Source organism: Periplaneta americana, chromosome 13 (genome assembly GCF_040183065.1).
Source record: "Periplaneta americana isolate PAMFEO1 chromosome 13, P.americana_PAMFEO1_priV1, whole genome shotgun sequence".
Classification (NCBI taxonomy): Eukaryota; Metazoa; Arthropoda; class Insecta; order Blattodea; family Blattidae; genus Periplaneta; species Periplaneta americana.
Genome location: NC_091129.1, coordinates 37,911,374 through 37,936,475, shown reverse-complemented (window position 1 = coordinate 37,936,475; position 25,102 = coordinate 37,911,374). Strand labels below are relative to the sequence as shown.

General features: G+C 33.0%; 1 protein-coding gene across 4 annotated transcripts in view; it reads left to right on the top strand.

Annotated features, from left to right (window-relative positions):
• Window positions 1-25,102, top strand: part of LOC138711806 (alpha-tocopherol transfer protein-like) — a 126,394-nt gene that overhangs the window by 75,776 nt on the left and 25,516 nt on the right. For all 4 annotated transcript variants that reach the window (XM_069843053.1, XM_069843054.1, XM_069843051.1 and 1 more), the window contains exons 2-3: window positions 3,158-3,315; window positions 14,412-14,580. In XM_069843053.1, the coding sequence (XP_069699154.1) occupies window positions 3,171-3,315; window positions 14,412-14,580 (314 nt within the window). In that variant the 5' untranslated portion in view covers window positions 3,158-3,170. The remainder of the gene's footprint in view (window positions 1-3,157; window positions 3,316-14,411; window positions 14,581-25,102) is intronic.

The window sequence follows — 25,102 nt, the reverse complement described above, 5'->3', positions numbered from 1 at the left end:
CTCCTTTGTAGAGCATGTGATGCCTATGTTGTCTGAACATTAGATTGACCTGCCATTAGAAATAAATCTTTCATTTTCGTTCATAACATTTCTCTTACATTTTAGTTTTTTCTACTTTGCAGTGATTTTGAGCATGTGATACCTATGTTTTCTGAACATTAGATTGAACTGCCATTAGAAATAAAGAATCTTTCATTTTTGTTCATAACTTTTCTCTTACATTTTGTTTTTTTTTTTTCAACTTTGCAGTGATTTTGAGCATATGATACCTGTTGTATGAACATGAGATTGTACTTCCCTTAGAAATAAAGAATCTTTCATTTTTGTTCATAACTTTTCTCTTATATTTTAGTCTTTTTCTACTTTGCTGTGATTTTGAGCATGTGGTGACTCTGTTGTATGAACATTACATTGTACTGCCCTTAGAAATAATGAATCTTTCATTTTTGCTCATTTTCATATGTTTAATTTGTTTTTTAATTGATGATACACCCTTATTCCATTGTAATCTCAAAACAATTTCTGTTATTTCAAAACTATGAACTTGAAATGTTACTATTTATCTTCTAATAGTTGAATAAACCCTCAAACAAGATTATACTGGTAGCTGTAATGTTACATGACTTAAGAAGAGCATATCAGACGTTTTTTGTTCATAACATAAAAGTAGTATTTTGTTGGTTACACCGTTATTCGAGGGAGGTCTTCAATTATACATCGATGAGCTGAGGCGTTCTGAAATACAATAAAATGATAAAAAAAATAGAAAATAATAAATTTAAATCATGAATTTTATAATCATCTTGAATTTTCCTTTATCGTAAATTTTATTATTATTACTTTATTTTTACTAAGAAAAATATAAGATATGACGTACAGTAAATGTTTAATGAATCTTTGATTATGCTTAGTATAGTGTAATATAATGAAGTTACAGGAACCTGTAAAACTTTTAAATATGTGCATGTTAATTTTGAACCTCCTTAATTTCTTCTGTCAAATAAAATTAAAAAAAATCAATGAGAGTCCGTCTATCTCCTGGTAGGTTATAACGTTGAGAAAGATACGGGAGACAGGGGCCGTAAATTAACCTCTTGAGCTCTGTGAGTATAGTATACTCTATCATAATTCATGCATGATTATGATGTAAGATGTATGTGCAGAGACCTGAAATTACTTCCGGAGTCCCACAGGGGAGTGTCTTGGGGCCTCTTCTATTCCCGGCTTTTGTAAATGATTTGCCAGTTAATATCTTGTCTAGGTTTCGCTTATTCGCGGATGATTGTATGGTATACAGGGAAATAAAAAGTTATGAAGATACTACTCTTCTTCATACTGACCTAAATAGAATAAACGATTGGGCAATAGTCAACAAAATGAAAACAAATTCTCTAACGAACAAAGCCATCAGCTTTACAAGGAAAAGAAATAAAATAATCGCATCGTATACGTTAGGGGGTGAAACCATTCCGGAAGTTAACAAATGTAAATACCTCGGAATAACATTTAGCAGCGATCTCGGCTGGGGGGAACACGTTACGGACACAGCGGGAAAAGCATGGAAAGCGTTACACTTTGTGATGAGGGTACTAAGAAAAGGCTCTGATAAATCCAAAGAGATTGCATATAAATCACTAGTACGTCCAGTAATGGAATATGGTGCTGCATGTTGGGATCCTTACAGATTAGAACATATTAAGACTCTGGAAAAGATTAAAAAACGAGCTCTCAAGTGTTGTCGGAAAAATTCACCATTAAAATGGGACACACTCAAGGACAAGAGAACGCGAATTCGATTATTCGCACTGTTCAAAACATACAGAGGTAAGCCTACCTGGAGAGAAATAAAAAAATAGGTTGCAACCTCCAAATTACTCTTCAAGGAACGACCACTCATATAAATTGAGGGAAAGAAGACAGAGGACGGACACTGGAAAGTTTTCTTTTCTCAATCTTACTGGAATGCTTTACCTGCAGACTTGCTAAAGGCTTTACCAACAACCAAAAACGTATTTAAAAATAGGCTTAAGAACTTTACTAATAGACAGTAATTACACAGTATGTAAAAGATGTAAATGATATTTTGTTATTGAAGTGTTGTATCAGTGAGGAATTATGTTGTGTCAATGAAGTGTGTTGTGTCAGTGAAGTGTGTTATGTCAGTGAAGTGTGTTGTGTCAGTGAAACGTGTTCCTGTCAGGGAAGCTTTATAGTTTATAGCGGCAGTGCAAAGTATTTGAACAGTGAAATGTTTTTAAGTGTCAGTGAAATCAGGATAGAATCAGTGAAATGTGTCGTAGTTCCAGTGCAGTGAGTGAGTTCACAGCGAAATGAGTGTAATGTGGAAAGGTACTTGTGCAGATATGAACATATCATACTCGTGAGTTTTAGTTCGAACTTAGATTTAAGATACAAATTAGATTTATTTTAAATGTTATTTTAAATGATCGTGCTTCATTTAATTTAGGACATTCCCTATTATTATTATTATTATTATTATTATTATTATTATTATTATTATTACTATTACTATTACTATTATTATTATAAATTATTGTTGGTATTAATTATTTCTATTAATTATTGGTATTATTATTAACTGTATTTTTAATTAATAAGTTTATTATTGTCATTATTGAGTGTAATTATTTACCTCTGCCACCGGGTATATACCCATTGCAGTGTAATTAAATACATACATACATACATACATACATACATACATACATACATACATACATACATACATACATACATACATACATACATACATACATAGTAAAATATACATACATGTGTGACTTAACTGTAACCTGCGTAATTTGTTCAGTATTTTTCCTCGTGTAAGTGACATTATTTGAAGTGAACTTTAACAATAAAACAACAAATGTGTCACGATTCAGGAGGTTAAGTTCTTCTCCATGTAAACTGTTGCTGCTAAATTTAAATCTCTCAGAATTACAAAGTTATACTTCGTAATTATGTATGTTACATCGGTTATATAAAATGTTGTGTTGGGAAATACTACCGTATTCTGTACTTAACGCACAGCTAGGAATTCAGTTTGAATCATCATTTCCACACTTTTATGCTACAACATTTTAAACGTAAGTATTACACATTTATTAACCTAAGAATTATTTATTTTTATTTGCAGACAACGAATTATAATGGCGAATGAATTCCGAGCCCCGAATAAAGACGTGGTACAAAAAGTCTGGCAAGAATTTGGACTAAATGAACAAAGGGTGAAGGAATCGGTAGAAGCTCTGAAGAAATGGCTAGCCATGCAGCCCCATCTCCCTGAAGAATCTGGTACGTAAGCAATGTACTCGTACGTGTTGCACGTTAATCATTAAGTTCCTTCAGTTACATACAGTAGACTATTTATTTTTGTTAAGCCAGTTATGATAGCTCGGAAATTTCTGGTCTTTAAACGAAATGATACAGTGATGTTAATATCAGAATCGCTTAGAGGCACTCCCTTAAATGATATCATACGTCATTGTTCCACCTTGTTTAAAGGGCAGTAATTCTTTCACTGAACACATCTCGGTTAAGCTTATGTCAAATATTAACATCTCTTACGTTTGTATTTAAGACTTGATATATAAAAACATCTCAATTTAATAAGAGTCGTATAACAGATTTCCAAAGTGCGGAACATGTGAACTAAACATATATTATTATTTTAATATATATATATTATTATTATTATTATTATTATTATTATTATTATTATTATTATTATTATTATTATTATTATTATTTTAATGTACCGAAGTACATACGATATTTCCATGCAGATATTCCGCGTCCGTTCCATTACTCCTTCATCGTATGTGAACTAAAACTTTGGCTGTTTCCAAGGGATCCAGAATACATAATAAACATATGAAATTATGCTTATTTTTGTATTGCTAATATCACAGAAGTCAGTTAAAATAATCTTATCCTGAGCTACCTTTAGCTATGAGATCTGTGCCGTACTCGTATCTTTTACTATTCCACTCTTCCATGAGTTACCACAGTTCTCAGAGTATGGATCTTTGGCCTATATGTCTGATATAGCACAAGGTAGAGAAAGTGGCGACAGAAACAGTGATTTTCAAACACATATGAATACTTTGACCAGAAAGAGTTGAGTGACATCATCAGGGACAAAATCTTTATAAGGAATCTTCTGAATTACTCGCCTACAAATTAAAGGAAAAGAATGTACTTCATCCTGGAATGATAATTATATTTTATCAAAGGAGAGAAATACATTTTCTGCCATTTCTTTTTTATTGAAGACAAAAACATAGTATTGTACAGCGACTTCGGAGGCCTTCTCAAGAAAATGGGTGCATCAGAATGTACCCCAAGTGAATGGCTCCTCTTAATCGACAGTTCTAAACATAGTTTGAAATGTGTTATTTTAAAAACCGGCAACAAATACGTCACTCCAGCTCGAAGAAAGAAGAGTACAACGCCTCTCTTTAGTGTTGCAAAAGATAAAATACCAGAAGCATCTGTGCAGACTTGAAGATGGTTCATTTTCTTCTTAATCAAGAAAGTGGCTAGTCACAATATCCTTACATTTTGTGCCTTTGGAACAGTATGGCCAAACATGTACATAGAATAAGGAAGGATTGGCCTCCAAGGGAAGATATGTGGTTGAAACTACATTGTAATAAATGGAGCTTTGATAGCGCGAGACAGAATCATTGTCACCATTACACATAAACTATAAATTAAAGGCTGTGAATAAAAATGGTTCGTGTCTTGAATACATAGCGCATAAATTGCCTGGACTTACCTTGGAAAAACTGAAGCAGAAAGTTTCGATAGTACACGATGAGGCAGCTCATAAATGATCCACATTTCATAGAATCAATAAATGAAATTTAATCTTGTGCCTAATCTTCATTTGTTCTTCTTGTGAAAACTTTTTTGTAACAAGAAGGCAGGCAACTATAGACTACTAAATTAGTAGAGGATATGCTCTTTCATTTCAACAGGCTTGGATGTAAAATGAGCATTAAAGTCAATTTTCTGCACATTCACATAGATCGTTTGCAGAGAACCTTGGTGATTTAAGCGAAGAATAAGGTGAAAGATTTCAACAATACATAAAAACAATAGAAGACAGATGCCAATGAAGATGAAATGGCAGATTACTATTGGAACATCATGCGGGATTGTTCTGGCAGATCCTATACTCGGAAGTCTTATAAAAAAGAGTTCTTCTGTGTCGAATGACTAGTATATTTGTATCATAAACTCGTGCTTTTTTGTTCCAAATAAGTTTATTTAGTATATTTCACGTTTATTGTAATTTTTAATTTGTTTCTTTCATGCTACAAAGACATTAAATAAAACAGTACCATAAACTATCTTGAATTTTGACGACGACCAGGGTGAATAGAGGTATACGGTATTTGTGGTGTATCTCCAGAACTAGAGCTGATAGGGAAAAACTGGTGCTATTTTTGGAATCAGAGAGTCGAATATACCCAGGAACAGGTCTAACATTGGAAGTACCAAAATGTGTGTTGGCCAGTGTTATTAATAAACAAGAAAATTATGCAACAACAATGCTTAGGAATGTGAAGTTTATTGCTTTCGCGCGTTAAGTATTAGGTACAGTATTATTTAACATGCGAAATCAATAAATTGCATATTACGAAGTGATATACAGTGTTAAAAGTTGTGTAATCAAAATGTATAAACACTGCTTAAATTGGCAGACATCAGTCTTGCAGAATTGGGTTTAACATTTATTGTTGTTTAGTTAACTGTCCGAAGACAGGTCTCAACCACACAAATAATACCAAGAAGACAACATTTATAAGGTAACTTGGCCAGGAGATAATGGGATAAGGTGACCAGTTCCTTTCCCCTCAATTGCATATATTGTCGACTACCTACATAATATATGACAATAGTCTGACTCCAAATACATACAAATAATTTATTGTTCTTCCTCTGACATAAATCGATAAGCGACATGTACTGCCTGACAATAGTTGTACATTTCAACCAGAACCTCAATCAGAGGATAGTTTAACAATAAATTAATCCTTGCAAAGGTAAACCTATAATACTATGGAAAGAATAGTTGACATAGGAAAAATTTTCAACTCCGCAAGGTTCAAAAATTGATTCAATACAAGATAAGAAAAAAGCGTATTAGGTACCTTAGCATTCATTTTACTCATGAAATTTTAATTGACATGAATAGAATTGTTAAAAATCTAATATCTGATTTTATTGGATTTGTACAAACAAAATTACTCAAATCTGAGCAGAAACTTTAATGTATTAATGGTTATGTGTGGTCTTGTGTCATATATATCTCTTACAATGTGCTACTTTAAATCAATTCACTGCTGGTTTTGTAAGAGATCTTGACAAAATAGTTGGAAGTACTGTTAAACAAATCATGATGTTATCAGAGTACACTCCAATTCCTTTGTTGTAGTCATGCAAAAAAGTTTGCGGACAGTTTATACTGTTTTCAGCATGGGAAATGCTGTAAGATACTGGAATAAAGAATACAGCATTTCAGTAATTCCAATCGTCTTTAGCCCGTTCAAGATCCACATGTAGGTACATCATATACGGAATCTTGAAGAATATAAACTTAAAAATAAATCTTGTCTTCCTCCAAAGTCAATGGGAGTAAACTTAGAGAAATCCTTAGAAAGATATTTTTTCAAACTTGTCAACTACCACATAAACTGAAAGGAGTGGTTATGTAACCTTAGTACCCAAAGCTAATTCATGGATATCCAGCAAAAAATATCTTTCAACATCTGAACAAATTAATGCGAATGCGGTGAAGCTATCATGCAATCTAATTCCAGGAAAAACCCGTTCCTTGCAGATCTTTCCATACAAAGCGTTGCAGGCATACTGGCGCTATTAATTTACTAATTAAAACGTCACTGTTAGTGTTGGAATTGCCTATCTGAGATAATTAAGTTATCTCTTTGAGAAAATACACACAACCTCCTAATATATAGAAATAATAATGTGATGGATCCGCAAACATAGTAAGTGTAACTTGCACTTACCATTCGATCAGAGTTGTGATAAAAGCATAAACTGCTCCATGATTGAAGAACTAAAGTCCTTTAACTAATGAATGCTTTTGCGGATGGAATCGACGGAAAGAAGTTGGAGGAAAAGTATAATTTTTGTTACAATTATGCTCAGATCATACGCAGAAAGCGTTCCATGTTAACTGAGTTATTGCCAGGTGTTAGTAACACCGATAACGAGAAAGAATGTGTCAACGTTACTCTGTACAAAATAAAACATTACATTGAAGAGCGGATGTGGGATATCTCTATGAGCATTTCGTAAGAGAAATATGTGAAAACTTCAATTTTCATGCATTATTATAAAACTTCGTAAAGAAGCTCCCCACTTTATTTAATTTAAGAATTGATATTTACATTGAAGAATTAACTAAACCCGAAAATTCTAAAGTATATGGATTTCAGCTATCTTCTACTGTAAGCCAAGTATCAGCTCTTGCATTTGCCGATGAACATTGGGAAGATTATAGATTCACTAAGCATTAAATTTTTAATTAACATCACAATACTAAAATTATAAAACATGTATCTAAATGTTAATTCCAAAAAAGTGTAAATTGATTAATATAAAAAGGGGTGTTCTTCATGGTGACTCCGTAACGCTGAATTGTGGAAATAAGATTGCCTACGTATTTCAGATGAAAACATTACATATTTAGTGTTACTTTCACTACCAAAACTGTTTTGGTATTATTTGATTAACAAAATATACTATCTTTCACCACTAATAATGATAAATTAACTTTCGAGTGATGAAGGTAGTCATTTACAAGAGGAGCACTAACATGTGTTCCAGACAGAGATATGAACCATCGTGGATGTGCACTTAACAATAATGAAATTACGTAATTTAGATTCTAGAACGTTTCCATATTGTCCCTCTTATTATAGTAAAAATTCCTTTAGACTCCCATTGTGTGATGTTATTTATGTCTCTGCCGTTATGTGGGTTTATTAATATCATTCTTCCTTTTCTTAATCGACTGGATAAAATGCATATGAAAAATGCAACTTTACTCTAATAAAAATAAGAAAATGCGTGGTTTTTAAGTGTCTTACGACACGAACATTGATTGGTTCTGTCTGGACCAGGTGACGTATGAACCTTGATGTTGCGTAGAGCTATTTATACTTCTTCAGAAACTGAAACTTCAGGAGGTGACTCAACATTTGTAACCGTAAGTGGAAGTGACGAGTTTATTTTTGTGTAGGAAAATATTTTGAAAATTGTCAGTTATTGCTGTTATTAGAATTTGGAAGAACTTTATGAGCGATTTTACGTACCTGTTTGTTTATAAAAGTTATGATGGGCAAGTCGATTTTCATAATTTTGCGGAATTTTTTCTCTGATTTCTATCAAGGGATTAGGTTTTTAGAAGATTTTATTCAGCAGTTATTGTTTAAATTGCGGGCTTTATAATACCTAATAGCGGGAGTTGGTGCCCAGGAAATTATCTGTTATTAAGGGCGCACAATGAGCCAAAGCTAGGCGAAATGTACGGACGTATCCCGGGTTCACTCTTCTTAAAAACTAGCCTACTATGCTCTAATGCACCACTTATCTGAGCATAAAATGTTCATAATGTTAGCATCACAACTAAAAGTCGCACAAAAGTGTCAGGAAGTTAGTCTTAATGTGGATGTCGGAATGATTAATTGTCAATTAATTAATGTATAACCTTTGAAGGTCAATTTATGTTTTTAAATGATTACAACTTTTCAATGGAAAACGATGCATATGCAGTTTAGATTGTAGTCAAGTAGTTAATTAAATTAACGAGCATAATGATCAAAAAAATATAGAAACTAGTGCGTAGTCACAGAGTATAAGGGGTGTTTTAAGTTTTGGTTCCGCTACGGCGATCATAGCCCAGCAAACAACGCCACTCGATGTGCTTTGGCATTCATCGCTCTGGATTGATTCGCCTTCAAATTGAGAGCGATGATCGTCGTTGATTTAGAAAACAAAAGAATGACGATAAAGTAATATGGCTTCAAAACGTGTATTTAGCAAATTCTCACAAATAAATGACATTTTAATTGATTTTGTTTCCAATCATCCTGCCTCGTATGATATGGGTTGAAAAGAATATAAAGATGCCCATAAAAAATGTTGTCGAAGGAAGTTTGTGAAATTATAGGGAAGAGTGGTAAAGTATCTTGTTTTCGAGATACATTAGGCTAATATGCGAATACATTAGAAAAACAATATTACATACTGTATGAACTTTTAATGACAGTGTTTACAAAAATGCTGAACATACTGAGTGTTTTTAAAGCAGAAACGTTTAAATAGAGTGTCAAGAGAATATTTTCCATGAAATTTCAACTTTTAATAAAAGCGATTATAGTAATATAGGTCTAATTAATTAGCCTACTTGAGACTATTTTAAAATTCAAATGAAGTGAGTATTATCATTAGATTTAAGTTGAATAGCTTGGCCATAGCTTGAATATTGAAACCACTAAAATTTATAACGAACGGTATAATCTATATTTTTGACATAATTCACTCGCTCGGAAAATAAAAGTATTTTTCCAGAAAACTACAACAAAGATAGGACAGTATTCTTTCTCTTCACTAAATTCTGTGAGATGTAGCTACATGTATTGATAAACACGTGGTTTTAATTTACAGACAGAAATATTTTTAATACCGTATACAAATCGTTTAGTACCTACCTATACTATATTCTAACGCACTGTTGTAGCCCCACCCCAATTGTTTATAATTTTATTACCATCATAACATGCGACAGACACAGGACGAATTGCTGTACTAGGGAAGTGGTCAGTTTCTTTAGTATTACTCCTGGACTTCTCGACTATTTTTATTTTTTTACTTGATTATTTAACGACGCTGTTTCAACTACGAGGTTATTTAGCGTCGATGAGATTGGTGATAGCGAGATGATATTTGGCGAGATGAGGCCGAGGATTCCCCGTAGATTACCTGACATTTGCCTTATGGTCGGGGAAAACCTCGGAAAAACCCAACCAGTAATTAGCCCAAACGGGAATCAAAACCGCTCCCGATCGCAACTCCGAATCGGCAGACAAGCGCCTTAGCCGACTGAGCTACACCGGTAGCTCCTCTCGAGTATTATGACATATATTTGTAACAAGCAGACGGAGGGAAGCTACAGCAGTGCATTAGTCTAATTTACAGATATGTATCAAACGATTTTTGTGTTGAATGTATTGTGGCTGCAAACTAATACCATGTGTTTATCAGTACATAAATCTCAAATAAGCCAGTTAAGAAAGAGAAAAGAGTGCCTTCTTTGATGTAGCTTTCCTGGAGAATTACTGGTAATTTAAAGATGTCCCTGTGTCAGAAATGGCATAAGTACACAATGTATCTTACTGATACAATTTAGCTCTTCCTTCTCTACTAGAAAAGTAAGTCCTAAATTTGTCCCTAACGCTAATTAGTTCTGCAGAATTATTGCCTCCAAACTTTGTTAGTGCTATCAAATTTTCTGATCGCATGATATCCTCTTTCCTAATGTCAATATTTGAACTTAAAGACCTTACAACAATATGCAGACAGCAGTAAGTAATAATTAACAGGTCTGCAATTTCTATGTTTATTGAAGTGAATAAAATTCTGGAAGTCTGGCTCATGATTCCAAATGCATTTTGCACAGTTCTTCGTGCTCTGCATAAGCGATAGTTCAATTCGCATTTGGTTTCATCTTCTATACATTGTGATTTTGGGTAAAGCCTCATTAGATTTCGTGATAAATAAAATGCTTCATCACCTATAATTGAGGTAAAATTCTATCTGTCCCAGGTAATTGCGAATTATCTGGCATCAATGATAGGATCATATTTAAAGATAAAACACACATGTTAGGTCAATAATACAGTGTTCATAGATTTGATAAAATACATTAAAGGTGATATGTTATAGTTGTATGAACACTAATAAATTCAATAAGATTGTTAAAGATATTAGTTTTAGCATCTCCGAAACATGTTTGACTAAAACTAATATCTTTAACAATCTTATTGTATTTATTAGTGTTCATACAACTGTAACATACCACCTTTAATGTATTTTATAGGATCATATGTTTAATATTGGATCTCTGGTACATGCCCCTGTCGCCCTCTTTCACATACAATCCTAATCAATAGCAATAAACCTATATTTTTAGCATCAATCAATGCAAGCAGTACTAGTGAATAAAAGTTTTCATATTGAAGTACAAATAGTCACTGTTATCAGGACACACAATACGACAGTGTTTACCGCCAAATGCTCCAATGGTGTATTGGTCCCTACATATACTTAATTCGATCATCATCTTCTTCCTCAAGAAGTAATACAGACATTATTTTTTCCTTACTTAAAGCCATTTTAGCAAATACAAATTCTCAAGCTCATTGTTAAACAGCTGGAGACAATCGATATTAATCTGTGATGTCCTCGTTCTACTGATTGTCGTTTCTTAGAAATCGATTACTCTCTATAGCAAAGACCGCGATGTTAGCTGTAAAGGAGTCGCTTATGAGGAAACACCTCAGTTGACGTTGTACTCTCGGCAATCATTGCCATAGCGGAACCATAGCTTTAGAGTACCTTCAAAGTATTAACCATTATTAAAGTGCGCGTTCAGAGAGATCTTCATTTACATCACAGCAGATCTGTCCGTGCTCCATTAGTCATCGATTCACCGTATATGTAGAGCGTATTCCGAATCTCACCGGTGAGCAATCCGATGGCATCACTGTGTTCCGAATTCCACCGATGACGTCATTGATACTCCACCGGTGTCGCACCGGTGCCATCAACTTGCAGAGGTGATGTCAGTCTTTTTCCCATTTTAAAAAGCATCAGAAACAAAATGAATTACTAACAAAGTCCCTCTCCATACTTACAAATACTTACAAACTGTCATAGGCGCCAATGTAGGTGGACCATGATGAAATTGAAAACTATCTTATCTAATTGTAAAAAAGGAACAATTGGAAAGGGTGAAACCTAACTTAAATTCAATTACTGTATAGAACTGTTAGAAAGTAATTACTGTATATTTTACATTATTTTTTGTTATTTGAATGATTGAACTTAACGTTTTTTCCCTCCTTTCTCGTCATTTTTTAAATTATAATAATTGTTCAGACATATATGCCTATGGGACATTTACATCACAAAATACAGTAATATTAATATTTCTGTACCTATTGAAATGTTTTTTTCAATGTATACTTGTGACAACCTGAATCTATATACTCTTCACTAATTAACATTGTGAAGATCTGGGTGAGCCAAAATCTTTTGCAGACATACGACAACAACAAGTAGATCTATTACAAAATATACGGACTACTTTAAACCACCCCTATTGAGGGCATAAACTAAAATTAACTTACGAGATTTATAGGTACCGTATCTATAATTCCACATCACAATCTCTAATTAGAACATATTTGCACTTTGTATAGTCAGGTAACTTCTTGAAAATACTACATACAACATAATCAGCAATAAAAACCCATTAAGACAATTTCAGTATTTTCATTAATTTCGTCATAACATTAATCTTCTACAACATCCACACCTTCAAACTCAAACATGATATTTTCTAGGAGCGACTTCACCGAGTAAGTACTTATGTCGTTATTGCATTAATTATTTATTTTTGGTAAAAGAGTAATTTTTATGTGTGTTTATTTAATCAGGGGCGTATTTTGCGGGCTACCGGGGCTACCGGCGGTAGCCCAAGGAAATTACAAAAGAACAAGTTTATAATATAACATAATGTAATAATTTTGTATTATTAGTTTTACCATAGTAATTAAAATTAAAGTAATTGTTAGATATATTTTGTGTAATAATAGGGTCAGCGGTAGCCCAAACCCTTTAACCAGTATACGCCTCTGTTATTTATGCTTGCACCAATAATTTTTAAGCCGTTTTATGTAAGTACTTGCGCAGTATTCCGAATTATAACGAAACTTGAAATATCTTACATAAGACGCTTTGCAGGGTCCACTAACCTTGTCGTTAACACTGTCTTTAAGGTTGCTACAATATTGTCATCAAAAGTTTTCACTGCTTAACATTTTCATATGGAACTTCTTTAGATAACGAGGTGCAAGTTTTACACACGCGCGCGCACACACGCTTCTGTCACTGATACACTGTTTTTGGAATTGTAAACTTTACAACAGCAGAGACGTGAACAATTAGGAATGATAAATATCTGTTCACAATATTTTAGATTTATCATATTGTTTCTTTTACTCGTAAATCAACTGAATCAAATAACAGAAACAATAACTTCGAGTTGCAGTGATTTACAATCTTATCTGAAATAAATTGTCTCCCAAACCTTCACACATATTACGATTTACTCTGTTGTTGCTATTAAAGATAGTACTTCAAAATTTATTTCATTCAACAACTGTTAACAGAGAGAATAATATAAATAGCTGTAGAGTACAGACCAACTTGGTTATGTTTGTCAGCCTTTACCTCAAATCATCTGGTTACTGTAGCCTACGTATTTTATGACTCATGCAAAACGTTTATGAAACAGAATTTAGTCCATTAACAAAATTGTTTTCATGACTGTAATACCACAGTCTAATGTATTAGACTGTGGTAATACAGTACTATTACTTAATATTATTACTGTGTTTATGAAACAGGCCTGCACTTACTATAATTATATTTTCGTCAGCCTTTATAGTGGACAATCAGCGAATGTGAATGTTTTCTGACAATTCGCATCAAACAGCGAACGAATAACGAAGTTTTGCTTCATCATTCGTTCGTTGTTCGTTTGCTAAGTGTGTACGCACCTTAAGATGGGTGCGGCAGAGGTGGCATTTTGACGCTCGTCTTCTAGCATTGCTTTCCCTCAAAGCGGTCATTGGAATGGTCCCCTCCACTATCCACTTGCGCAAACGACTTGTTTCGTGTTCTATACTCCACAGATTCCAGGAACGGAGTATAGGAGCAACAGTAAAGCAACAGTGTGAGTCAATTATTCATTTTTCTCTGTCATCCCTTTATGTATTTATTTTTTAATTTGTTGATTCTCATATCTCTCTTCCTTATTTCTTCTATAACTATAACTTGTTTCGCTAAAATGATTGACAAATATTTTTTCACTCTTAATTTCATGGGTTTGAAGCAGAGTACAAGACATTTCTATGAATTTAAAATACTATTGGAGAGTCCTTGCGTGGTTTTCCAACACTTTCCGAGGTACTTTCTTCAATTTCCTTTATTAATGCAACAGCTACCGCAAATGTATCTAAATAATTAAATTATGAAGCCTGTAATTTGTTTTGTTTCTTTACCAGGCAGTTTACATGAGGCCCGATTAGAACGCTGGTTGATACGCTGCAAGAACAGCATGGAGAGAACCAAACAGTCCATAGACTTGTACTACACACTCAAGTCTCTGGCGCCAGATTTGATGTGCGGCTGGAATCCTAGAAGTAAATGGTTTCAGGACACCGTCCAAAAATTGTGAATATAAACAATGTCTAGTTAAATTTGTTATGTTTAATTTTCATATTAATTATTTATTGACATATTTTTGAATTCATGTCAATGCAATATTCTTAATTGTTAACTTCTATGATCTTATAATATCTATTTAATTTATATGTCTCTTCCCAAAAGAAAGTATGAGTTCGTTTCATCCTCTTTTCCCTCATTACTTTAAGGTATGGTCATGCGGAAATCAAAGAGTTTTCCGTTACTTTTCAATGTACATTGCTCGTTCATAATACTCAAAATATTAAGGACATAGTGAACCAAATTCCTAAATCCAAGAAAGTTTATTATTTGTTTATTTACTTATTTATTTAGTTACTTATTTATTTACTTACTTATTTAGTTACTTACTTATTTACTTATTTAGTTACTTACTTATTTACTTATTTATTTAGTTACTTATTTACTTATTTATTTAGTTACTTATTTACTTATTTATTTAGTTACTTACTTATTTACTTATTTATTTAGTTACTTACTTATTTACTTATTTATTTAGTTACTTATTTACTTATTTATTTAGTTACTTACTTTTTACTTACTTATTTAGTTACTTACTCTTTTACTTACTTAGTTATTTATTTATTTACTTACTTATTTACTTATTTATTTATTTACTTACTCACTTATTTATTTATTTACTTACTCACTTATTTATTTATTTACTTACTTACCTACTTGTTTATTTATTTATTTATTCATTTATTTATTTATTCATTTATTCATTTATTTATTTATTTATTTATTTACTTATTCATTCATTAATTTAATAATTAATTAATTAATTTATTTATTTATTTATTCATTCATTCATTCATTTATTATTTATTTATTCATTCATTCATTTATTCATTTATGCATTTATTCATTTATTCATTTATTCATTCATTTATTTATTTATTTATTTATTTATTTCTTTATTTATTTATTTATTTATTTATTTATTTATTTATTTATTTATTCGAATGACAGGTACATAGATAACTTATCTTTGACCTAAACACAACCTCAAGATTAAAACAATACAACTTGATAGAACTTAAAATTAAATGTAATAAAGTAACTAAGCGAAATCCTTAAAGAACTAAAAACTAAGAACTAAACAGAGGGATGAGGCTTCTCGCTTCCCAGCATCTGGCACAAATCCAGGAAAGTAAATTATGAAAATTTGATCATGATGATGATGATGATGACGATGTTGATGGAGGGGATAATAGTTACTTTTACTACTTAAGACTAAAGCGAATCTTCACGAGTGCTTCCTTTATTGGCACGAGCCAAATATGAATGCCATAAGAATCATAAGTGACGTGAAGTTGTTGAGTATCATATTTTATAAAGGACTCTTTCCAATACCTTCATATTAAATCTAACAATATCATAAATATTAATGTTATGTGATTAAAACTTTTATATCACTGGGTGATCGGAAAATAACATTTGTTTTATTGCTATGGCTACCGAGTGTGGATTGTTTGTTTTTCTTAGACAGCAAATAATGGAGACATTTTGATTAAAACTAGTACAATTAATACCACTCTGGGATAAAACAGAAATAACAATTCCTGAATTCTGGTTCGTTATTTGTTAATTCTGTAGTTTTTTTTTAACAATTTATTGATCGATCAGCGCATTTAGCGCTATACAGATCATTCCTAAAAATTATAAATACAATATATGACACTGAATTGAGGGCAGCCTAGATTGGGCTCTTCAATGAACAAATATAATTGTTAATAAGTAACTAGTCATTATGTTTCATAGGTAGTCTGGAACGCCGGACTTGTGTAATTTGTACCGAAGACCTTTATGCCAAACTCGATCAAATGCTTGAGTGAAGTCAAGAAATGTGACTGCAGTCTGTTCTTTGTTTTCAAAGCCCTGTGCAATTTGTTCAGTGATACGAAGCACTTGATGGTTGGTAGAATGATTTCGACGAAAGCCAAACTGATATGGAGGTAGGATGGATGCTTGAAGTAGAAACGTATCCAAGCGTTTCAGCAAAACCTTTTCAAAGACTTTGGATATAGTTGATAAAAGACTTATGGGACGGTAACTTGTTGGATTTGAAGCAGGTTTTCCAGGTTTATGAATTACAATTATTACTGCATGTTTCCAAGTATCAGGGAAATATTCCAGACGAAGTAGAGCATTGAATAATGACGCTAAGTTTGCTAGAGCTTTACGAGTAAGATACTTCAATACAAAGTTTGGGATGAGATCGTACCCAGGAGATTTCTTTGTTGGAAGTTTCTGAATTATTGAGTGGAACTCATTTGGCGAGGTGAAGTTTACGGGCAATGGTGCTGAAGGACAATTACTCGGAAAAAGTTCTATTTCTTCGTTGAATTCTTTATTCTTGATTGGGTTTGGTATGAAAGAGGCTTGAAAGGAGTCTGCGAAAATTTCACACTTTTCATTGTCACGTGCATATTGACAACCGTCTTGTTGTAAAGGTGGAATTATACATGGCTCTTTCAATACTCTCTTTGTCTCTTTCCAAAGGGAGGAATCTTCTGGAGATAAAGTGGCTAGATGGCGTTGATAAGATATGAATCGGTCTTCGTCCAACAATTTTTTTACCTCTCTGGTTAGTTGATTTAGGCGGTGATGCTGCCATGGTTCTCTATGTTTTTGCCACAATCGACGGGTATGATGTTTTTCCTTTATAAGCCGTTTTATTTTTGAGGGAAGAGTTTCGTGATAAGATTTTCTATGTACCCGTCTTGTCGGAACCGATGCTGCTCGAATAGATGAAGTAATAGCATCAGTGAAAGTACGAACTGCTGCATCAGCATCGGTGATTGTTTTCAAGTTATTGGTGGGCTGCAAAACATCGTCTAGATTTAGTTGAAAGTTGTTCCAGTTTATAGTACCCTCGATAAGTCGATTGGGAGGAGGGCGAAGCATAGGGTTGTCGTCAAATGAAATCAGAACAGGACAATGATCGGAGTCTAATTCATGTAATACACGCATGTTTGAGGTGTTCTGAATATATTTGTGCAAAGCTATGTCCAGTATATCAGGTAATATGTTAGATCGATAGAACGTGGGTTCCAAAGGTGCATCGATATTAATAGAGTTTTCCTCTGAGATAGTAATCGTCTTCCATTAGGTGTGGTTACACGACATCCCCATATTTGATGTTTACTATTTAAGTCTCCTAAAAGTATTGTTGGTGTAGTATTAGAAAAAAGATTAACATCTTGAGAATTCAAACGTACTTTTGGTGGTTTATATGCTGAAATTATAGTAATCTGTGGAAGGTTATGTGAAGTTATCTTAATAGCACAGGCTTCTAAACAGTTCAGTTCTGGCAGAAGTATTGAGTGATGCTGTATATTTTTCCTAATTATAATTGCCACACCACCAGAGGTTTCGGTAGCAACACGATCAGTTCTATAAATATTGTAACCAGGAACTGTAAACTTCTCTGGGTGAATAAGATGAGTCTCAGTAACCCACGCTACAGCCACATTGTGTCGAGAGAGAAATTCTAAGAAAGCTCCTCGCTTAGCTTTGATTCCATTTGCGTTCCAGTTTAAAATAATCAGTTCAGAGAACGTTTTATTGACATTAATGTTCATTATTAAGAAGGCCTGTGACAAGTTGGAGCAGGAAAGTTTTAATCACAGGTAGGTGTGGTTTCAGGGAAGTTATCACTAATTGAATTAAGTTTCCAATAACATCTGTAGCAGGAGAGGTATCTTGAATTGAAGTATTGGTAACATTTGTTTTAATAGGTACTGAGTGTGGCCAAGAAGGTGTAGATGGCGAGGCAGAAGGAGAATTTGCTGTAAGATTAGGAAAATTTTGCAAATTTAAGGTTGGCGGTGATGTTGAGAGATTTTGCTGTGGAGGATTTGAATCAGACTTTTTCTTTAAGCCAAGATAATAACTACAACCCTTAAAATTTGCTGAGTGTGCTCCTCCACAGTTTATACATGTTGGTTCGGCTTCTTTAGGTTTAGTGCATTCAGAAAAGTGATGATTTTGAGGACACTTCACACAGCGTGGTGTGAGATGGCAAAAGTTTTTAGTGTGACCATAACGCTGACATCTTGTACACTGAGGAATGTTTCGGGGTTTTCGGCGAAATTCTACTCTAGTGAGAGCATGTTGAATTTGTTTTATATCAAAAATCTTCTTACCCTGTTCATTGTTGTCTAATTCCACTGCGCAGAGCGGCATAGGTTGTCTGTCTCTATAGAAAAGCCTGGTAACTTTAATAACAGGCAGGTTGAGGGATTTAAGCTCCAAGATAGCATCATTATCTGTTAGAGAATGAGGAACATTGAGTAAAACGACTTCCAGTCTCTTGGTATCTGGATTACGAAAAGTATGATAAAGGAGCTGTGATTCTTCTAAGAATTTTGTAACTAAACGAAAGTCAGCAGCAGTAGTAGTGTTAATTTTTAAGACTTTGTTCTGTTGTTGTGTTGAATATTCATTGGAAACAATGGAATCTATGTCGCATATTATCTGCTGGTAATTATTTACTTCGTGAAGAAATATTGATGGTACTCTGAATTCTGTAGTTAAAAATGTTTATTGCTACTGCTACTCCTGCTGTTGCTCCTACTCCTGCTGCTTCGGCTACTCCTACTATACTACTATTGATAATAATAATAATAATAATAATAATAATAATAATAATAATAATAATAATAATAAGCTCATTTCTTCGGGGCCATCTTATTTCCGTTATAATTGTAGTCCTATATAATTATCTTATTTCAAAAATGTGTGAAATAAAATTTAATTTATCAGTAAACAATTAAATTGAATAGCTCGGTCAAAGATAAATGCCTTCTTTCGTTTCTATAGTCATTTGAGTAATTCCTGCTATATACGAATGTATTCAAATACGTTTTCTTTAACAACACAAAAGCATAAATTTTAAGTTTCATCTTCCCCTAAAATAAAAGTGACCGTTCTCATTAATTCGTCTGCCCTGAATCAGAATTTGAAATCCAAGGTATTGTATCATCATATCCCGGGTAAATCAGATTGCATATTTTCTTAAGATAATATAATTTGTCATATTTTCACACACGCGAAGGAAATTTTGAATACCAATCATTCTACATTTTCCCTTTTAATTACTTAAAGGAGTCTATGAAGATACGCTCCCCTTCAGGAATACGCTCCCTACTTAAGAAACCCATACACATCGCTATAGTAAAGACATTTCTCTCTTTACTACAAAAAAAATGACCACACCTAAGAAGACGTCTTTTTTTTTCAGTAACGGCTGTAGAAGGTGTCATCTTATAGTCGAAGACCTAAAGCCTCGTACAGATATGCGCGCCGAAACCCGTAGCGCAACCACGACCCGCGCCTGGGCAATGCTACGCACGGTGGTTGCGCTATTACGTTGCGGGATGAACTTTTTAAACCCGCGCCGAAGTCCGCAACACGACGGCCCGGTTGCACCAACCCTTGTTAAATATTTAACATTACGTTAAAGCAGTTTAACAGCAAACTTAACGGAAGTGATGTTTCATCAACTGTATTTACTGCTATCATCATGTTAAACCCACTGTTAAATTAGCACAGCATACTCCCTCAGTTAAATCCTTAACGTCCTATTACAGCGTGAATCATGGCTGCCAGAGAACATATGTTACACGCCGCATTATTATATCGAGATATATTTGCAGTGAAAACAATTAGCTGCAATCACTTCTTCAGCATTTTTAATTATTCAGAATAGATATGTTCATAAGTACTAAAATTATTCATATTGATATTAGCACTGCATCCACAGTAAAGAGAAGATATGTGTTTATTAACGTAAGCATTTCTGTGATTATTATTTCGTATTAATACTCAGATATAATTGCAGATTTTCAAAACGATATATCTTTATTTCACTGATTTAAGAGTTCACATGTAATTATGACTAATAACGTGTGAAGATATGTTAGATATATAATATATGAAAATAATGTTAACCCTTATTCAGCATCAGAATTATTTTCATTTTCTATTGGTTCTATTTGATCCTGGATAATTGAAAGAATCTTCGTACAAATATCAACTTTGAGAGTGAAAGTACCACCGTCAGTTTTCAAATGTTCCACTGTATCTTGTGCATGACCCGTCTTAGCATTTCTTTTAATATTTTCATAACATTGATTTGTTTCATAGTTTGCGTTTTCACATCCAAATGGCGATTGAAAATATTGGGTTAAGGAGACCCATGTTTGTTCCTTTTTCCTAATGAAAGTTCCATCATTACGTTTGAGTTCAATTACATTCATATAATTGCTAGATATACTAAAATAATTATATTTCTCATATGAGGTAAAATTACTGCACCTTACACTTTCTTTTTATCGATTTCCGTTGTAATTATGTTAGTCTCCAATACTTCCATAATGTAAAAAATACAATTCCCCGCTAAAACAAATGACTACACCAACTAAAGGCACATCCAGTAAACTTTCATACAATCACTGCTTCTTTGATTCCCGTTACATTACTCTTAACATCATGTTATCTAACCAAACTACCTCAAATGGTTGGTGAAACACTATTACACTAACAAGATGTTTAATTTTTAACAACACGTTAGTTAACATGCTGTTAGCGTTATTGTAACGAAGTTTGGTAAAATTGGGCCCTAACCTACCAGCGTCCGCCAGTTCAGGTACTCCTACTTTCAATCATGGACGTAGTTGCAGCAGCCTATATTTATTTGCATTTTGCGTGCAAAAAGAAACGGAAACAGAGGCAATGATGGCAAACATAGTTACATATCATATACAAGTAGAAATAAATGTGGTGATTCAAATTTTCTGGCTGACTTGAAGTTCAAAACAGTTGGTGGACATTATAAAAATTTTACCAGAATGTCACCTACAGACTTCAAATATCTGCTGGTGCCTAATGTTGTAAAGAAGGATACCACATTCAGTTCAAGAAAGAGTGGCAGTGACGATGCGATTTCTGGCAACCGTACAATAATATGCAATAACATTGCTGAATCAACACACAAGACTAAAATTAGGTTAAGAATCATAAATGAAGAATCTTTAAAGGACTTTGAAGCTAAATTAAAAAATGAAACCTGGAAATCAGTATATGTCAATGAAGATATGAATAGTAAATTCAATGCGTTTCATAATACATTCTTAAATATCTTTGAACTAAGTTTTCTTGTAAAGCACAAAAATTCTCAATCATCTAAAAATAATTGGATTACACAAGACATAAGAATCTCATGCAAAACAAAGAGAACTCAATATATATAATGTAGAAATAGTAATGACCGCAAATTAATAGGTCTAATTTCTGTAGTACAATTTTATGATTAATACAAACGAAGGCTTTCGTGAGATCACAGAATACCCCTCCTACTTGTAATTTTTTATTAATTGTTTCCAGAATTTTATCAGTTAAACGAAACAGAAAGTAATCTTAAAAGCCAAATAACTTTACTTCAGTAATTTATTCTAAACTTGACTAATAAAACCAAAACAACTAGGAACATTATTTACTTACTTACTGGCTTTTAAGGAACCCGGAAGTTCATTGCCGCTCTCACATAAGCCCACCATTGGTCCCTATCTTATGCAAGATTAATCCAGTCTCTACCATCATATCCCACCTCCCTCAAATCCATTTTAATATTATCTGTGTATCTAATGCTTATTCACTTCACTTGCGTGATTTGGGTTCCGCATACTGCACATAGATGGTAGGACTGTGGCCCACTTTCAAATTGCACACCACTTCGGTGGGCCACGTTATGCATGATGTGCATCTATGAAGAATTATGTCGTGTAGGCTACTAGGGTGAGTGTATGTGTAAGTGTAGTGTAGGGAATGGGTGAGGATGATGATGGTGAGGAAAGAAGAAGGGGAAACCCGGTGCCGGCACGTAGCCTACTCTGCCCAGTAGCGCCAAGAGGGCCGCCAGGCTTAACGTTCACACCCAACGGACGAATCACTATCACTATTTGCATGAAAATTTCTGACCCTGCCGGGAATCGAACCCGGACCGGCTAGTCTGGAGGTAGAACTTGCTACCACAGAAGTAACTCGGTGGGTAAAATTTGTATGCATTCAAACATAACATTTAATGGAGAATCGGAATATGTAAATTTTAATATAGAGTATCATTAAAAAAAATTAACTTTACTGTCACACCCTTTATGTCTGAAATCTAACATTTTTCGAACACTGGTATCATATTGTATGGTTTATCTCCAACAGCTTTTTGTATAAAACTTTTTTTTTTGTAAAATTTAAGAAGTTATTAGCAATATTCAATATTTACTGTTCACTCTGTTTATAAAAGAGTATATCAACATCTTAATTGCTGCAATATTCTCATTTCAGAATAATAATGTGGATTCAGAAAGAATACATCAAGTGAACAAGCTTCGTTTAATTTAACTGATAACATTCTGGAAGCAATTAATAGGGAATTACAAGTAGGAGGGATATTTTGTGATCTCTCCGAAGCTTTCGATTGCATTAATCATAAAATTCTACTTTAAAAATTAGATCACTATGTTATTAAAGGCATAGCATAACAGTGGTTTGAATCATATCTCCATTTCAGAAAATAAAAGTTGAAATCAACGCATTCAGTGACACCTTTAAACCTACTTCAACATGGGAAAATGTTCATACAGGGGTCACGCAAAGATCTCTATTAGGACCTCTTCTTTATCTAATTTTTATAAATGATCTTGGCCCCTTAATAAAAGGAACAGATTATCCTATACTATTTACAGGTGACACAAGTAACATAATTACAGACAGCAATTTTGCCACATTCAAATATAAAACAGAAACACTTTTCCTTAAAATTTATGACTGGTTTACAACCGATAAACTAGCTTTAAGCATTAATAATAAAACTAACATAATTCGATTTAAAACTTCTTCAAATTTAATCTCTGAAACATGAGACACAACTGTTAACAATATACCTCTACTAGAAACATCAACAACCAAACTTACTGGTTTGCATATTAAAAAAATAGATCTACATTAAACTGCAACCATCATATTAATGAAATAACCCCCAAACGTAGCTCAGCATGCTTCGCAATTAGGTCGTTACAACAATTCGTAAATAGGAGTATCTTAAAGACAATATATTTGCCTATATCTATTTCATTATGTTCTACGAAATAATATTTTGGGGATAGTAAAAATATATTATTACAAAAAGAGAAATTAGAATAATAGTTGCAGCAAAGGCTATAGAATCGTGTAGACCAATCTTTTTTTAATTAGAGATTCTGACTTTAACAAATCAGTACATTATACTCTTCAATAAATTTCCTCTAATGTAATAAAGACATTTTCCAACTAATTTAGCCATACATGTATAAATACCTGCAGAAAGAATGATTTTCAAACGCCATCATCAAACTTATCATGCTATCAAAGGGAGTACCTTGCACGACAATAAAAATGTTCAGTAGTCTTCAAGACATTGAGTCATAATCAAAATTCTACATTATTTAAAGTAGAACTAAAAATTACCGTACTTAATATCTCACACTTTCTATTCTGTAGACGAATTCTTGACATTTCACATATAATATTTTAATGCTATGAAATGGTAAATGTATTCTATTGTATAATATGTTATTGTCATTAAAGTATTAATTCTGTATATATTTCATATTTGCATTTTTATATTTTAAATGAAAGAATTTGGCATGTTCTTTATTCTATACTCTAAAGCAACTGTAAGATATTATGGAACGAATAAATATGTCCGTCTGTCTGCCTGTCCGTCCATCCATCTATCAATTTTAATAATTGTTATATTACATCTGTGGATAATATTAGATTTCTTGAATTTTTTGTCGACAACACTTTACAGTGGTAGGCCTATATTGATTATATTTTTAAAAAATCTAAATACCGTAAATTTTGCTATTTTTACAGCTTAGGTCTACGTTGAATCTACATTCTTTCTTATCTATATATTATTCTCATTTTAACCATGGTAGCTTTTAAGGAGAAATTCTGTAAATATTAGCAGAGTCTTTATTGCTCAGAAACGAGTTATTAGAACGATTTTGTTATTTAAAGTACAAAACCTTGTAATTTTTTTTCTTTTTTAGGAATACAGAATCTTGGTATTTCTTTGTATAGCCTATACTTCTATTTATAAATGTTTAATGCTGTTTACGCATGACGAAACTGAATATAATAAAATATTACGAGTAAACTGTCATGATTTTAATACACGTAATGCAGAACTGTAAGAATAGAAAGTCCCAGACAGAAGAAATATGATATGTCTAATTATTTTAGTACTTTATTGTGTAATAAGTTAAAATCTAGGGAGTTGACCACCGTAATTGGCGGTGATTTAAACTCATTTCGTATCGGTGTATTGAATTATGTTCAGTTAACAATTGAGAAATTGAGAGTAACTTCAATTTGGTGTTCCTAAGAAGTGTTAATTACTTTTTAGCGTTTGCGTGTATTTAATTTTTAATAAGTAATTCAT